At 36.6% G+C, this 18312-nt stretch overlaps 1 protein-coding gene across 1 annotated transcript; it reads right to left on the reverse strand.

Moving 5' to 3' along the window:
- Positions 1-1350: 1350 nt before the first annotated feature.
- LOC107764583 (putative E3 ubiquitin-protein ligase LUL4) lies at positions 1351-16236 on the reverse strand. The gene is made up of 3 exons (XM_016583178.2): positions 15651-16236; positions 2433-2940; positions 1351-1812 (listed from the first exon to the last, which is right to left on the reverse strand). Exons 1-3 carry the CDS (start codon positions 16133-16135, stop codon positions 1693-1695), a joined length of 1113 nt encoding a protein of 370 aa, XP_016438664.2. The 5' UTR covers positions 16136-16236; the 3' UTR covers positions 1351-1692.
- Between the last annotated feature and the right edge of the window lie 2076 nt (positions 16237-18312).

Genomic DNA, 18312 nt, shown 5'->3' on the forward strand with positions numbered 1-18312 from the left:
GGTGCTTATGTTGCATATAAGTTAATTTCTTAATGGATCAATTCTATTAAAAGATACTCCCATTATCCCAATTTATGCGAGTGTTTGATTCGATACAATATTTAAAGCAAGAAAGCTTTTCTTAAATTCTTGATTCAAAACATGTCATAGATATCTTTGTGGTTATAATCATTTTATTAAGAGAAACATATGAAGTTTAAAATTAAATTATTTTTTGAACAGATTAAAAAAAAAGAAGCATGACACATAAGTTTAAAACATATATCACTTGACACTATACAAGAAAGGATCTTACTTACAAGGGTCGTACGACATCCCTAGGACCTAAGTCATAAAAGCAATTGAATATAGGCTTTTAACAAGAAATACTAACAAGTTGAAAGATCATCAAACACATGTTGAAAATATTGTCATGGGATGTGATATCTCATAATGTTTCTTCCATAAAACTAATCGAGTGCAAGCAGTATAATAAAGTGCATTAAATCCCAAAAGAAGCTTATACTATCTCCTATCTTTGCTAAATTTAAATCTTGATGATTTGATCCATCATAAAAAGAGAGGGGTGAATGGAAAAAATGACTGAGATCACCGACAAAAATGCTTAGTGGGCGTTTAGACATAAGAATTGAAAAATTCCGGAAAAAAGTGAAAATGGTATTTGAAAATTAAAGTTGTGTTTGGACATGAATACAATTTGGAGTTGTTTTTAAATTTTTCTAAGTGATTTGAAATGAAAATTTTGAAAAACAGTTTTTTGGAATTTTTCAAATTTCTAAAAAATTCCGAAATTCAACTTCAAATGAAATTTAAAATTTTCATGGACACACTGATTCCGAAAAAAAAAGTGAAAAACTTCTCATGGCCAAACGGGCCCTTAATTTCCTCTTGAAAATTAATGAAGTGTCATGTTGAAGACACAAAAACTGAATCAAGTAGCCACACAAGTGTAATCTTGAAGACTCAAAAAACTCAGTATGGTCCCCAAAGCAAGGAGAAGCCAGTGTATATGTACAAAGTTTTTAACTAAGATACAAAAATGTTACTGCATAACTGTGTATATCTTCTCACTTTCAGAAAACCCCACAGAAGCTTTTTGAGATGCTGCACATATTTGTCTTGCTTACTGCTAACTTCCATGCCAAATATTCTTTCCCAACCACCCTTTTTTGGATGTTTGCAATGAAATATATATGTCTAGAATGTTCAAAGTTTTTCCTTTATTGATTTTTGAATAACCATCTTTTGTCATCTTGACTAAGGTATAAAGCCTAAAAGGTTACCAATAACTGTCTGAATCTGCAAGCAATGGTAGTAAAATTCAAAAGTAGTAGGACATTTGGAAAGGTAAGGAAGAATGTTAACTTTTACTCAGATATCAAACAATCCTGAATGTGCTCATGCACCTTATTTCCAGAGCAGCACAACTTTTAGTAAATAGTGAGACAGGAGCCACTTAGCTAACTAAGTAAATAGTGAAACAAACTCAATCCAGGCCATTAGCCTAGGTTATATTTACAATGCTGTATAACACAAGGAATGAACAAATAGTTGGCCAACGAAAACGATTGGCCAGGAAGACACGTATGGTGAGATTTACAACTATATAGTGACAAACATTTACGAATTGAAAACAGAAAACGCAGGTGACTGAGATTAGGCTCGCTACTTTGTTTAACTGCAAGGAAATGCTCACTCATCAGTATCACCATTATTAATCCTGATCTCTAAGAGCTCTTCAAAAGGTTGCCGGCAGATTGGACATTTGTTTGACTGAAGTCTCAATGTGTTCGCACATCCATTGCACATGCACTGGAGAATATGAAAGTTATCAATCAATAAAGAGCAACTAAGATCTAAAAGCCGAATATAGAACCCATTAGAGCATCTCAGAGACATTTATATGTAAAAATGCAAGTGATGCAAGGGAGCCAACCTATTTCTGTATCTTGAGTAACTACTAGTTGGAAGTCATTTACATCAATCGTCTATCTCAATATCTTCCAATTACAGAAATGATACAGGATGAAGAGAGAATTTTGTTATAACTGGAAATGCGGCAAGAATATGATTTACATTCAAAGTAAAAACAGCATTATCAACGACCAATGGAATAAGTATGTCCGGCAGTCTGAGCTATTTTTTACATTTAAGTTTGAGATGGACAATTGATCTACAACTGGAAACTAAACGAATAGCTCAGATAGTAGTAAAAGTTTGAGCACTAAAAACCAATGGAAGTTTGTCATTAACTCAAAATTTCTTATCCAGAAAAGAGTATGGAAAAAATAAAGCAGGTGAAATGGAGGCCGCAATAGGTTCTTATCCAGTGTAGTGCATTACACTAAAAAAGAAATCCACATTCAGCAAGAAAGCAAATGCAGCAGTTTGGTGCTTATTGAAAAACCAGGACAGAGTTTAGTGGTTCTCACCATATGTCGGCATGGAAGCACTGCTGTGTCACTGGGTTCAGTCATGCATATTACACAATCCTTGCCTGAGCCATCGTTCTCATAACCGGGGCCAGAGTTTCCAATTCCATATAACTCATGCAGCTCATAGCGAGCATTGTCAACCCATAAAATCTGCCTGATGATTCTCACTCTGAAAGCCCCTTCATTATCCTTCTCCAGTACAGCTTGACTAATTTGCATATGGAGGGACGTTTTAGGCTGAGTATTGCTATTATGATCCTCCGTTAAAAAAGATGGAAGGCAGGTTGTAGCAGTTATTACAAGGGCAAAAACATTGTTTTCTGATGACAGTTCGGAGAGATCGTCCATTTCAAAGAAGCCTACGTCAATGCCCGTCCCAGAAGGCTGACAAAATTTCTGTCCAAGTCCTCTCTGGAAAGGAATTGTTATAGGTACATGGACGTGGGGATATAATGGAACAAATCTGCAATGAGGCTCTTCCTTTACAAAATAAAACACCGTGATGCTGTACAAAGAAAGGGGGAAAACAAAAAGAAGAGTAATCAGTTCATGATCTAAACATCAAGGATTCAACAATAAGATAGTCTATCTGTAAGCTATAAGACAACTATTATGTACTGGTTCTCCTGCCAATTTGGAGCGCATAATTCCCACTGCATATAACACCACATACTACCTTAAATCAAATTATATGAACACCACTTCACCTCTGTAAAATGAAGTGCCACAAAGTTGCACGACACTACATTGTTTCTTTTGAGGCTCCAAGCAGTTCTTCACTATCATCTGACTAATATCTAAAACCCAATTATAGAGAATAAGACATGGCAAATTTTAAATACTTCTCAAGTAAGTATTCCGCTAAACTCTTTTTGACATTTTTTGTTCCAACTTTGAATAACAGCAAGAAATATCTCCTCATGTTATTGAATATAACATATTCTTACCTGATCACAAAAAAGAACCACATAAAGACATTCCCTAAAACTCTGAAATGTAATAAAGATAATTTACACAGAACAGCATGACCAAAATATGTTTCTGGGTACCATTTAGTAATTTCCCATATGAAAGCAAATAGGGGGATGTGGCAACTCCAAAAGGTTATGTTCCATTTGATCAATTTTCCTATTTTTTTCCTGGTCCAAAGTTTCTATCAATATTTGACTTTTGCCTACTCCATATCCTCTTCTTTCTGATCACAGTGATAGCCTAAGGCCTTATTGGTGTTTGTTTTTTTTGGATGAAGTAATGAGTTTTATAGAAAAAGGCATCAAGAAGATGCAAGTACAAGAGAGAGGGAAAAAGTCAACTTTGATACAAAAAAAAGAAAAAAAGAAATACCAGGCTAAAGCAAAAGAGCTGACAAAATCCAAAATACTTATTGGCGATATTACTGCTCCTTCGAGCAGCAACGAGGGATCAATTGGATCACTTCAAATTGGACATAATCTTTTACTTTTATCATGCAATTCTAGTATATGCATAAATGAGAAGATTGATTCCGTAGAAAGATTAAAGTGGATTCGCACTCATATGCATAAGAATTATATAAGAAGAATCTTGTACAACACTGATGACAACAGCTTGACATATGTGTAAACTACAAACACATAATGATGCAAGCAGAAATGAAAGCTGTGAAGAACATGCCACCTGCTTTCGAATGGAAAAATCTTGACCAAAAGGAACATCTTAGGTGGAAATCCTTTATGCAGTTTAAATTACAAAACAGGTAGGTCGTTTTTGGTGTAAAAATAGTGAGCATTCTTCTCTGTCCATAATTTGTGGGTGTAAAACTCAAAAGTTCCTTCTGTAGGTGGTCCATCCCCAACATTTAAATGTTGCCCTCATTAGATTAAAGATGTAAGCCTCAATCCTCTTTAATTCCAGCGAACGAGATAAACACCTCAAGAAATTCTTCTCTTCCCAAGACTTAAAAGGGCTACAGACTAATCAAGGGTTACACTAGAACATGATATCTAGCGCCACGATGTGATGCCACTGAGCAAGATGCAGATATATTCAAATTACCTTTAGTCCCAACAGATGTTATAGAGACAAAAATAAGAAAGAGCTTCTGAACCCCGAAGAGGTAGGAGGAAAGCTTCTGTTAGTTGAAAATTCAAGTGTCTTACCGGTGAGAGAGAAGGATGCATATTTTGGTAGTATTTATGGAGGATGATGGTTCATATGAACAAGAGTTAGAGTCAAGGTTTCTGAGGCATGACTGGATCACTCTTTTTAGTGTGTTAACTGAACTCACATGTAGTTTACTGATGAGCTTAGACAAGTACGCTCCCATGACACAATGATACCTTATGAATGCTGTGGTAAGCAATAATGACAGAATTCACTTGTTCTCTCATTCAAAGCTTTGAGAATTCACTTTATATATCTGGTAGAAATTTACTGCAAACTCTCCAACAGTCATACCATGTCATAATATTTCAATTAACAGTCAGTTGGCCGCACTATTTATACACCAAGGAAGACGCTAATGGTCTTTTGGTTGGTGAACAAGTTATATTGGGATTATAATATGGGGATAAAGTAATGACGGGATTACTTGGTGGATATAGCTTTTTAGGTAGATGTTTGGTGGACTAAAAATGGGATATATAGGGTAAAATATAAAACATGTGTTTGGTTTGCATCGCGTACCTGCTATCTCCCACTAGCACAGATACCGGGTAACTCTACCTAACAAGGCTCAGGCAGATAGGACATAATCACCTAGTGTTTTTCAAGAAAGCCGATTGTGTTCACTTTCTCACCCGTGGCATGTGGATTTTTTTAGCTAACTTAACCCTTTTGCCTCTTCTTAAACCATTTATTTAAGGTAAGTGGCATTTGGAAAGGCTTAGTGAAATGAATAACTTCAAAAATAATTTGGTTCTACTAAACAAATAGAAAATATAAGTAGTACATGGCGCATGTACAAGATGCACTATTCAATGATACCACGAATATTATCAATATGTACTTTAGAAACGGTACAAATTAAATTCACGCCTTGTCGTACTAGTAAAGAATCTTTACGGTACAAGTGCATATACGCCTTTATTCCTATCAATCTTTAAAATATCACTATTATAGTACTATTGTTTAACATGAACATAATATATTTTCATCATGTATTGAAGGAGACATCACCTCGGTTGGAGACTTCACAGCCTTTCTCTAGTCCAATCCACCTCGAAGCTTCCCTATAATTTAATTTGTACCGTTTCTGAAGTACATAAGATAATATTCGTGGTACCACTGAACAACGCATCTTGTACATGCACTATGTCGTACTACTTATATTTTCGATCTTGATGAGTAGAACCAAATTATTTTTGAAATTATTCATTTCACTAAGCCTTTCTAAAGTGCCACTTACCTTTAATAAATGGTTTAAGAAGAGACAAAAGGGTGAAGGTAGCTCAAAAGATCCACATGCCACGGGTGAGAAAGTGAACACAATCGATCCCTTTCTTAAAAAAAAATATGCTAGTTTGCTATACTGATTTTGTGGATGATAAATGGTATAATGTTTTACGTCCCTTAGAAAATAAACTCATTAACATACATAAAGATCATAAAAATTGTAGGATACATTATTGTGGGGGAGGCTCATTCCACAAAGCAGAAGGTGTGCGAATTTAGGGTGAAAACCTATGGTTGAACCCCTATACTCAAAAAGGTGCGATTACGAGATCTTATGTCGTTGGTATAGTCTAGCTGTACCAAAAGCATTGTCGGCAACGTTACAAACTTCCAAACACAGGGATGAACCAGACGTTATTCGGCATTTGATGAAGGAGATCTTAGAGAAGGAAAAGGTACTAGTCGTCCATCATGCACTGGACGATCTTAACAACCTCCAAGGGACTGAAGACCAACATTGGGCTTTGTCACACCTCCTTTTTTACACCCCGAGGGGTATATGGGAGTTTTTCCAATTAAAGTGACATTATTTGAAATAGGATTATTTAATTAATCAGAGTCGCCACTTGGAATAAATTATTTGGTGTCCCAAGTCACCGGTTTATTTTTTAAAATCCCAAATCGAGGAAATTTCGACTTTATTTTGAAAGTCTGCGAACCAGAAATTCTAAGTAAGGAATTCTGTTAACCCGGGAGAAGGTTTAGGCATTTAGGACCTATGTGCATTTATCTTTTACCGCTTTTAATCACTTGATTTGTTCATAATTAAAGAATTGAGTTACGCGTACGTATACTCCTTTCTTTTGGCGCGTCAAAAATCATGTCACGCGAACGTGTCCACAATTAATAACGCTTGGTTTATTTTATTAAGAAAAGTTTGGTTGAAGTTGCGCAAACGCATCCCTCGAGTTATTTTTTAGAATTAAATTTGCAATTATGTTACGCGAACGTATACATAATTACAACAATAGTCTAAATCGGGCCTAAAGCAAACTACGAGTATTATGATTATTTAATATCTAAATTAATATTAATGTGAGGGCCATAGCCTATGGGTTTTTGTTTGTGTATGGCACACCTCGATTTATTTTGAAAATCATAATTATGTCACGCGTACGTGTCCACAATTAATCACGCTTTATTATTATTATTATTATTATTATTATTATTATTATTATTATTATTATTATTATTATTATTATTATTATTATTATTATTATCTATGCTAATTTCGTACTACAGCTACAAGGGAACAATGAGTGTGATGGTATTTGGTTAAGGGGAGATAATGTTTATTTAATTAAATATAATTGGCCAACATACAAATATTTATTCAATAGAAATGGGCTTAACAACATTTCAGCTTAATGGACCAATTTGTTTATTCACTAATCTTGACCCTAAAACTCCACGCAGCTCCCGAATCCTTCTGCCTCTCTGTTTTTAACTATCAAATTATTCTTTAAGAATTAAAATGGAACTAAACACATGGAAAGTTTTTAAACATTAAAATTATATAGATATAAGGCAACACATAAAATAAAATAAACAAATTAGTCTAACTAACATACTCTCAAACAAACCAAACAAAAATATGACGGAAAAGAAAAACAACACCTAGAAATAAGAAGGAAAAAAAAAACGTAAGAAAAGTAGATCAATAAAGGAGAAGAAGAACTAACTTTTCAAATTATCAAAGACCTTCCAACTGGCTTACAAAAGGAACAAAGCGATGAAGTTGAATCAAACAGACCCGTTCACTCGGAGACCTCGAACGGAGCATCGAAAACTCGCCGCGATCTCGACTGAAAGCTTTACTATTTCGACCGGGTTTGGATGGTGGTTGAGCACTGAAATTTCAGGTGTTTGGTTGGCTGTTTGGAGCTGATTTTCAGCTGGTTTGTGGCTCGTTTGAGGGCTGGTTTGGGTGGCTTTAGATGAAGGAGAAGGGGACTGTTTTGGGGTGTTTGAGGGCAACGTTTTTAGGCTGCTTTTGTTGGTCTTGCAGGGCTGTTTTTTAGCTGAGTTTGGAGTCGATTTAGCTGGTGTTTTTGGACTGTTTTTGGAGCTGGTTTGGGGACTGTTTGGTGCTGTTTTTGCAGCTGGTTCGGCGGCTGATTTGCGGCTATTTTCAGCTGCATTTTCGATGCTAAAATGGTGGTGTAACTCAGGTGTTTTCATGGAGTTTTTGGCTGGATTGAGTTTTTTGTTCTATTTTGCCATATTATTGGGTTGATTTTGCAGAAGGGTCTTGGTTGAGTTTTTAGCTCCTTTTTGAGAAGCTTTTCAGCTTATTTCCGTGGCTGGAAATAGAGTTTTTCATGTAATTTTGGGCTGGTGTTCTACATCTGATTTATGGGTATTTGGAGGGTTCAATGGAGGTTGAAGAAGGTAAGATGCATTGAAGAAAAAGAGCAGTGCAGCTGCTGCTCCGTTTTTCTTCTTTTTTTGGTCTGTCCGTGTTTTTCTAAAGTCTAGGTCTTAGGTCCTTAGGTTCTAGGTCTTTTTATAGTCTAAGTCTAGGGTTTTAGGGGTATTGGGCTTGGGTTATTATGGGCTAAGTCCGAAAATTAGGCCTAAAATGGGTTGTTTGAGCCCAAATTTATTCTTTCTCGGTAAACGAGACTAAAAATACGACCTCATTTACTAATTAATCTTACTTAAGTAAAATAGCTATTAAAATAAGACTAACTGTTAAAACAAACTTATTTTTTTTGGTATTTTCAAATATCATATTAAAATAAAAATAAGGTACTATTCTTGTATATTTTTTTTAGCTTTATGAAAGGTACATAAAAATAATTTTTTTTTTTTTGTAATTTTCATTTTTGTGACGAAATAAAGTAAAAGAGTCGAAATTAGTTGAAATAACTATATTAGGCCTAAACTAAATATTTACATGCTAAAATATGTAAAATCTTGGGAAGGGTCAAAAATCACATGTCTACAGGCTTTATTAGAGAATGAAAAATTACACAGAGATCTTGATTATCCGGTTTTCCCAACAATTATAGAGTGGGAGAGCCTACCAAAATATCTACCACAGACGTTGGACATTGGAGCGTCATATTGTTGTAGAAACCAAGCAAGTGGTCTTATTGATGATAGTGAAGAAATACAAATGTGTGATAATTGGGGTTAAGATTTTGATGCCCTAGGTCCGTACGGATGCAAAGAAGATGCTGAAGGAGAAGACAAAGACAATGAAAATGAAGACGTAGACCTCGAGGAAAATAACTATGAAATAGTGCCCGACAATGATGAATGAAAATGTCTAGTTGTTTTAATTTTATATGTTATGTAGTCTTTTGAATTCCCAATACTAATGTGTCAAATGGAGTAAAAAATATTGGAAATACATTTTTATTTCATTGAATATTACAAACAAACCATTATAAACAACTGTACCTAACAAACACACTACTACAAAAACTAATAGTATGCCTGATAAATGCCAAGTTTGGATGAACTGCCACCACAAGCTGAATTGCCACCGCAGCCCAAACCCATTATAGGGCACTTACGGCGATCGTGCCCTGGTTAGACACATAGATCACATTTACGGGCGTATATGCTATCCGCAACATCCATTTGGTTCGGTATCCATGTTCTTTTTTGTACTCCCCCGCAGTGCAAACATGACTTGTTACAAACCATTGCAAATGGTTCCAGTGGTCAATAAGAATTAGAACCCGATGGTTGGAAGTGCCCACTATAGGTGCTTGCGTACACAACCACACTATATTCTCTATCAATGTACCTCGTCGCCGTGAACCCAGTATGCTAAAAGCACTTCATGGCATGTGAAAACCGTCCATTTATAACAAGTACATAACTGCATACTCTCATTGATAGTGTGAGTATTATTATCGCGGCCTTGATGCAAACTGGTTCGAACTTCAAAAATATTTCGATCACTACAATATTGAACATGTGTATGCCACTGTGACCACTTCCTATAACGCTCAAACCGTTGCATCGGTTTTGGCATAAATTGAACACTCCTTTCAACCAAGGATGATGCACTGTGTGATCTATCAAAGAACCGCTCCACCGGCTACTTGAATGACATCCGCACCATGGCAGTGACCAGCAGTCCACGGGCAGACTTAAACAATCCATTGAAGGACTTTGAGACATTCGTAGTTAAAATCCTCATCTTCTGCCACCATCCTTATGCAGAGTCCATTTCTCCACATTAATAATAGCCAACCAAAGATAAGCTTGTTCGTCCACATCAAGAATTTCCTTTCTTGATAATCTGTTGCAACCATCCACATTAAATCATGCAGTCTCTTGCTCGGAAAGAGCGCAGGAAATTGGCCTTCAAGTGCTTAACAGAATAATGGTGGTAGCCATATGGCTCTTTCCATTCATCCAAAGCACTCACAGAACTTAAAATCCCAGCGTGACGATCATATATTAGACAAATACCCGAATGCTGTCTTATAACGTGCTCCTCCAAGTGGGTTAGAAACTATGTCCAAATCTCGTGACTCCCATTAGCACAAATAGCAAAGTTGGGTGGGTGGGGGTGAGGGGATATTTGGCCATTAGCATCCACCCCAATGGCAATAAACATCTTTATATCGTACTTCCCGTACACATGGCTGTCTTCCCGCATGCTTATCACAAGAACATCTCTGTGTTCATCTGGAGTCCTTAAAAAATCTTGCAAAGTTACATCATCATCGATGTTAAACTCGGCATAACAAGCCACACCTTGTGGAGTAAGCAACAACAAACCCAGTGTAATCCCATAAGTGGGGTCTGGGAGGGTAGTGTGTACGCAGACCTTACCTCTATAGACATTTGGCTCAAGGAATAATGAAACCTTGTAGAGTAAGCGAATACGAATATCTTCTGGTTACCTTAAGATTCACCGAATGTTTACTGACACTCATTTTTTACAAATCAAAGATACCAATGTTTGGTACTCCAATGTGAGTAGCAACTTAACAATACTTTGTGAAGAGTAACTATAGTACACCGAGTTATTCTCCACCACAGTCTCGCCGCCCCAGTATAATGCAACCCTAACTCTTCGTTCATCGGTCATCGTAGAAAGATTCAAATAGAATTTTGTATCGATTGAAGAAGATGAAAAGAAATATATATGATGTTGAAGAACAAAGGCAAATTAGGTTCAAATTTACTTAAGAATGACTTCTCTAAGAATGGAAGTCCGACTTAAGTAAGCAACTAAAAGCGTTTTTGGCACCTGAAAAATGTGCATATGATAGGTGTTTTTTAGTACAATTATCAGGGTTGTGATTCAAAAAGTCAGAAAATGAGCATATAACATGCGTTATACCAATGAATTATCAGAGAATGATTTAGATAGGCAGAAAATTTGGACAGTAAAAAGGAAGTGTATAGCATATGAAATTCATGCACTATACCTTAACGGGGTAACTGACGCCGTTAATGTACAACGCATATATTCATGCGCTACATATACATTCATTCATCCTTTTTCTCTACCTATTCTGGTCGCTTGAGTTCAATTTGTTATTACTTTGGTTTCAAACTCCGCGTTTGAAACCCCAAATAGATAATGTGGGCCCATTTTCTTCCTTTTTACTTCATTATTTCATTATTTCACACAAGTCCCCCTTTTCTTTTTCACACAAGTCCAGCTAGCTGTTCGAACTTCGAAGAAGAAAATGGAGCATGGGGATTTTCTTCTCTCAACTTGCCGGAAAATTCTAAGGCCATCTTGGATGAATCTTCCCCTTTCTCATCTTCTATCTCCTTTTTTGTTTTGAAACTTAAGTATGAAACTCTCTTCCACTAAAAAAATCTTCAATCAAATTCCTTTGATGGTCAAACTCAGAAGCCCAGTGACGATGGTGAGAAGAAAATAGAGCATTTAGATTATCAAAATTTAGAAACATGATACAAGTAATGTACCCCTTTGATGATTTTCAAATTCATTAGAACAAATAAAACAAAAGAACAGAGTTCAAGAATGGACTATGTGTATTTGAAGGCAAACAACAGTTCAATTATAAACTTTCATAAGAAAGAAACGACGCATTGTAAACAAAAAGCCAACAAGGAATCAACCCCAAGTTAGTTGGAATAGACTATATGAATCTTCAGTATCCATTCTGCTCTATTTAGATCCACTTTATTCTAATGCTAAGTAATTTGTCTACAACAAATTCATCATGCTAAACTCAAATGAAAACTTGTTTTTATAAGTTAAGAAGAACAAAAGAGAAGAAAGTCGTATAATATGGTCCGAGTGAAACAAACTTAATTCTGTCAACGAGAGTATCTTACTCAATTTTAAAATTTGCATAATCTACAGTGTCACTAAATGGATAAAGCAATGCAACTACATGACCATTACAAGGTTTATAAGAGAAATACTTTAGGCCTCTATTTAATTTCTTTCATTTTCTTTTTTTCTTTTTTAGCACAAACCTATGTTCCACAATCTCTCTTGATATGTAATGAGTAGCATAGCTCATGTGAGCTAAAACAAGTCTGAGCCTGTAATTTTAACAGATTCATTGATCTATCGGGATTTAATAATTTAGAGGCCAAATTGAAACACTTCGATCTATTGCAACACAAGTGGAAAAACCAAAATTTACAAACAGCAACCAAACGTGAAACTATTCAGCAGAGATTACTATGCATCTCTTTCGGCTATTATATCTTCCCACATCCATTTCACGTGAGTTGAGGTTCTGTGCTCAGACTCAAACCAACAACAACAACAACATACCTAGTATTATCCCACACTGTGGGGTTTGGGGAGGATAGTGTGTACGCAGATCTTACCCCTACCTTGTGAGGATAGAGAGGTTGTTTCCAATAGACCCTCGGCTTGGGAAAGCATAAGCACCATATTAATGAAAATATAGACAAGGGACAGTACCAAAAACCCATATAAAAGCAGAATAAAAACAACAAGATGGTAAGGAGATCAACAATGAAAGAAAACAACGGTTAGTCATAAAAACCTACTACTAACAGCAAGTGAGACTGTGTGCCAATACTACTGTTATGAACACTCTAGACTACCTACTCTACTACCCTAATCCTCGACTTTCGTACCTTCCTATCAAGGGTCATGTCCTCGGTCAACTGAAGTTGCGTCATGTCTTGCCTAATCACCTCTCCCCACCTCTTATTCGGCCTACCCCTACCTCTCCATAGGCCGTCCAATCCTCTCACACCTCCTTATTGGGGCATTTGTGCTCCTCCTCCTCACAAGACCAAACCATCTAAGTCGCGCTTCCCGCATCTTGTCCTCAATAGAGACCACACTCACCTTGTCGCGAATAACCTCATTTCTAATCCTATCTAACCTGGTGTGCTCACACATCCATCTTAACATCCTCATCTCTGCTACCTTCATCTTCTGGACATGAGCGATCTTGACTGGCCAACACTCAGCCCCATACAACATCGTTGGTCTGACCACCACTCTGTAGAACTTACCCTTAAGTTTCGGTGGCACCTTCTTGTCACTCAAAACACCGGAAGCAAGACTCCATGTCATCCATCCCGCCCCAATACGATATGTGACATCTTCATCAATCTCCCCACCCCCTGAATAATAGACCCAAGGTACTTAAAACTTTCTCTCCTAGGGATGACCTGCGAGTTCAGCCTCACCTCCCCTTCCCCTCCTTGAGTCTCGCCACTGAACTTACACTCCAAGTATTCTGTCTTGGTCCTACTCAACTTGAAACCTTTAGATTTCAGGGTCTACCTCCATACCTCTAATTGTGCGTTGACACCGTCTCGCGTCTCGTCAATCAATACAATATCATCTGCAAATAGCATGCATCACGGCACCTCCCCTTGGATGTGGTGCGTCAGTACGTCCATCGTCAGAGCAAACAAAAAAGGGCTGAGTGTCGACCCCTAATGCAGCCCCATCATAACCGGGAAATGGTCCGAGTCCCCACCCACCGTCCTCACTCAGATTTTTACTCCATCATATATGTCCTTAATCAACCTAACGTAGGCAACACGTACACCTCTAGCCTCCAAACATCTCTACAAAACCTCTCTCAGAACTTTATTGTACGCCTTTTCTAAGTCGATGAACACCATATGCAAGTCTTTCTTTCTCTCCTTATACCGCTCCATCAATCTCATAACAAGGTGGATGGCTTCTGTTGTCGAACGCCCCGGCATAAACCCAAACTGATTCTCGAAAATAGACACACTCCTCACCGTTAGCTCTACCACTCTCTCCCAGACTTTCATAGTATGGCTAAGCAACTTGATACCCCGATAATTATTGCAATTTTGGATATCACCCTTGTTTTTTACTTAAACTAAAAATCAGACTCAAACCGAATGTGTTCTTTTACTTAAACTAAAAATCAGACAGTGATTTCTGAACTATTACTCTTGGAACGATTCTACCCTGCCTTCGTTCCTAGATCAGCCCCATTACATCTAAACATAGAAAGAAGGGTAGCCAATTCCCCTATTAAATTAAATAATAGAAAACAGAGCAGTGACACAGCTACCGTGCTCGGCAAGCTAATTTCCAATATATAGAAGTCATGTATTTTTCGCTGACCTTTTGTACATGTCGAGCACTATCTTAGTTCTTGGCAAGCTAATTTAATAGTAGAAGTTTTTTCTTGCTTATCAAGAAATAATAATAATAGTAATAATAATAAACAGAGAATCGACACTAAACAATCTCAAGTGCTTTTCTAACCACAAAGAGACATCACGTAGTTAAAGTCTTAAAGATACTTTCAAAAGGATAACTGAAGGTACAAAAGAGGAGTCACTTTGTACACGCGAAATTACATAAGCAACAACTACTACACCACAATCTTAAACTAGTTGGGGTCAACTATATGAATCATTTACATCTGCTGCACCGTATTTGGGTCTATTTCGTTCCAATACTCAATAATTTGGATTTAGACAAATTGGTTTTTGCTAAAACTAGAGATTAATCTTTAATCAAATTAAAAAGATTCCTCGCAGACACAGGATAAAATATAAGTGTACCAATAACAGTTGAATTTATCCGTACTAGTCAATATTGCTTATAGAGCTCTTACTTCAAAATTCATGTGTTACTGCCATTTCTTGGAGTCAAGAAGCTCTAGAGTAGAAAAGGCAACTCCGGACCAGTATCTTGCCGACGTTATGGGAGCTATTTATCTTAATATTATGTTTTAAGAATGAAACTTGATCAATAATGCGGAACACGAATAATAGCATAACATCTTAGCCCACTAATCTTAAGCCCGATAGACTTCACCAATTCTGAAGTAAGATACAATACTCTAAAGAATCTGCAGATATAACTTCAATGTTTAGCAAAAGTAAGGTCTCGGAGAGAGCACCGCACGAGTCAAGCAATATCCATTAGTACCATAACAAGAACAAAAATCTTTCTGCCCAAGTTGGATAAGCAGATAACTCTAACATTAAAACAAAGAGAATCTTGGGAGCTACTTGAAAATAATAGAATTTTCGACCACCTAGAGGTAAAGACACTCCTATGAAAGAGATCCCAAAATTGACAAACTGGTGACTAAACTTGAGGTGCAAGATCATAATTCCTTAACTAGAGAAGCACAAAAGGAAAGAAAGATCTCATCTTTCATTCTAGGAGCCTAAATTCATTTGCTATGAATTCAATTGGGTTCAAAAGAGATCTCATCTTTTATTGTTAGTACCTAAACATTGGGTTCAAAATTAACATCATATTTCTAACAACAGTAACTAAGAAAAGCAGAGTATATAAAAAATCAAATCTTGAACCAAAGGAAAAGAACTTACTTTCCATCAAAGAGAGCATCAAAGACAAACGAAACCAAATGGTGATGTGGGTTCAGCTCATCAATCTCAAGCTTTAAGGAATCTTTATGCACATTGACACCACTCCTAACTTTCTTGGCTTGTTGGGTCTCAGCATAGGGTGATGGGGTAGGTGGGGCTACCAACCCACCTACCATTTGAGCCTGAGGCTGAGGAAGCAGGTAAGAACCAGAACCAGACCAGTCAGTGTTGTTGTGATATGGAGCAAAAAAAGACCTACCCACAACAGGGTTAGGGCAGTTGTTGCAGGTAGTGGGGTAGGAGTAGGAGGGTGGTGGGGGTGGGAGGAGATGAGGTGGAAAAGGAAAAGGAGGGGGAGGCGGAGGCGGAGGCGGGTGTGTATGGTAAGGAGTATCGTAGTAAGAGTATGAGCAAGGGTGGTTGTAGGCATAATAATAAGCATGATTTCTTCTTCTATTGTTGCTATTGCTCTGTGAAATGCCCATGATTTTGCTCCTTCCTCCTTTCTCTGCCACTCGCCTACGCAATCTGGCTGTGTTGGACTATTTGGACTTTGTAGTGTCAAATGCTTCTCTCTCTTGTTTGTCATTTCCTCTTTATATTTATTTTATGTATGCTTATTTAAATACAATTTGTTAAAGTTTTACCGAGAATGGTAATGTTAAGAGCCGTTTGGATTAGCTGATTTGAAATAGCTGATTTGAAATAGGTGCTGAAAAGCACTTTTAAGTGTTGAAACTGATTTAATAAATAAGCAGTTACGTGTTTGGGTACAAGTGCTGAAATTGATAATAAGTTGATACAGTATTTGATAAAAAAGTGCCGATAAGCTCTTTTTCTATTAAAATGACTTAAATAACCTTAGAACTATTTACACTTATAAGGGCATAATTTCTTCAAAATTTTAGATTCCAAATCAATTCAAATACAAAATATTCTATTCATTTAATTTTAAATATAATTGTGCTTAAATAAGATAATTTTTATGATAAGCATATAATCATAAGTTATATAATAATCAATAAATTGACAAAAGTTTCTCAGTAAAAAATAAACCTAAATAGGATAAATTATTTGAAGAGAAACAAACATTGTCTTCATCACCACAACACTTAGAAAGCAATACACCAAAAATTTGATATGTCCTCATTTATTACATACAGTTCAAAGATTAATACACAATCATATAGATATAAATATGCAAAGGAATAAAGAATTTGCTTATCTTAAATAGTCAATGAGAATTGCAGACTTGAAGAGATGTGGGGGGGGGAGGGGGGGTTTAGGTTGAATACTTGAGGCAGTAAGTATCAATGTAGGAGTTTTGTTCTAAAAGGAATGTATTAAGGATAAAATAGTAAAAAATTTGGTCAAACTTAAAGTGCTTATAAGCTAAAAATTCATAAGCTGGGGGTGACCAGCTTATGGCTTTTGACTTATTTTTGGCTTATAAGCACTTTTAACTTTACCAAACACGTAGATAAGCCGAAAAATGCTTATAAGCTAGTTTGACCAGCTTATAAGCTTAACCAAACACCCTCTAATTTACTACTAGTATGTTCTAACATTATTTCTCCTTTGCTGGGATTGGGGGAGGTGGAATTAGGATGGGGATTGTTCAATAAGATGATAATATATCTTTTTACAACTTCTATGAACAAGTTTTTTTTGGAACAAACATGATCTTAGGCTGGAAATATGATTTTTTAATACATTGCACCTATTATTAGCTACACTTTGATGTGTTGGAACTTAATTGCGAAGATTTTACCCTCATTAAGTGATTTCTGTTATGTCGAGTGTGATTTCTAGTTATGACAACGTTTTTGGAGCTAAAACAGATGATTTGGAACTTTGAAATCTAAGTAAAAGACCAAGGAATTTAACCGAAATCGTATTCGGAGTTCGAGAACCAAGTCTGGATGTTAATATAGAATAAAATTCCGAAGCGAAGAAATTTGCATGTACGCGCCGCGTGGGGCGCCGCAAGTCACGGTGCGGCAGAGCATTGGGTGGTCTGCCTGACAAAATCGATCCCTTTGAAAAAACCCATGTACGTGGCCTATGGGGTGGCACATGCGGCGCACCTGTGTAGTTCTGCTATCCAATTTTCCTACTTCGCCTTGGAAAGGATAGTTTCATCCGGACTCTCCTGTAAGGTATAAATACACCACAAATATGCTTTTGAGGGGATTTTAACCTACGGAGGATTGGGAGCATTGGAGGTTTCAAGACACAAGATTTCATCATCCTTCCACCAATTCAATAGGCGAGTTCGGATTGTAACATTGGATTACTATGTTTTTATTCCTTAACTTTATTTGTGATGACTTCCTCCATGATTATAGAGTAGCTTACCTTAGAGTTTGACATATATGGTGCTTTGATTATTACTTGTGGACTTTAACTCTAGTCTATTTGCATGAATTCGTTTATGGAGCTTTGAATTGATTGCAAATTTGTTCATCGAATTATTTAATCAAAAGAGGAATATTTTGGATTATTATCTTTGCATTATTTTATTTGGTTTAATTTAGTGATTCTTCTAAGTAACCGATAGAGCTTTTTGAATTGTTGATTAAACCAAGTTAGGAGAATATTCGAGAGACGTTTTCCTAAAGACTAGTCCATTAACGTGCTCTTGCATATCTTCACTATGCTT

This window comes from Nicotiana tabacum, chromosome 7, assembly GCF_000715075.1.
Source record: "Nicotiana tabacum cultivar K326 chromosome 7, ASM71507v2, whole genome shotgun sequence".
Classification (NCBI taxonomy): Eukaryota; Viridiplantae; Streptophyta; class Magnoliopsida; order Solanales; family Solanaceae; genus Nicotiana; species Nicotiana tabacum.

What these genes read in the sequence shown, in the direction of transcription:
- LOC107764583 (XM_016583178.2), bottom strand. Translation starts at nt 16,135, where the DNA reads ATGGGCATTTCACAGAGCAATAGCAACAATAGAAGAAGAAATCATGCT. An exon ending in GATGCTCTCTTTGATGGAAA is followed by an intron (nt 2,941 to 15,650) that starts GTAAGTTCTTTT and finishes TTCTTTGTACAG; the next exon opens with CATCACGGTGTTTTATTTTG. An exon ending in TGCTTCCATGCCGACATATG is followed by an intron (nt 1,813 to 2,432) that starts GTGAGAACCACT and finishes CATATTCTCCAG; the next exon opens with TGCATGTGCAATGGATGTGC.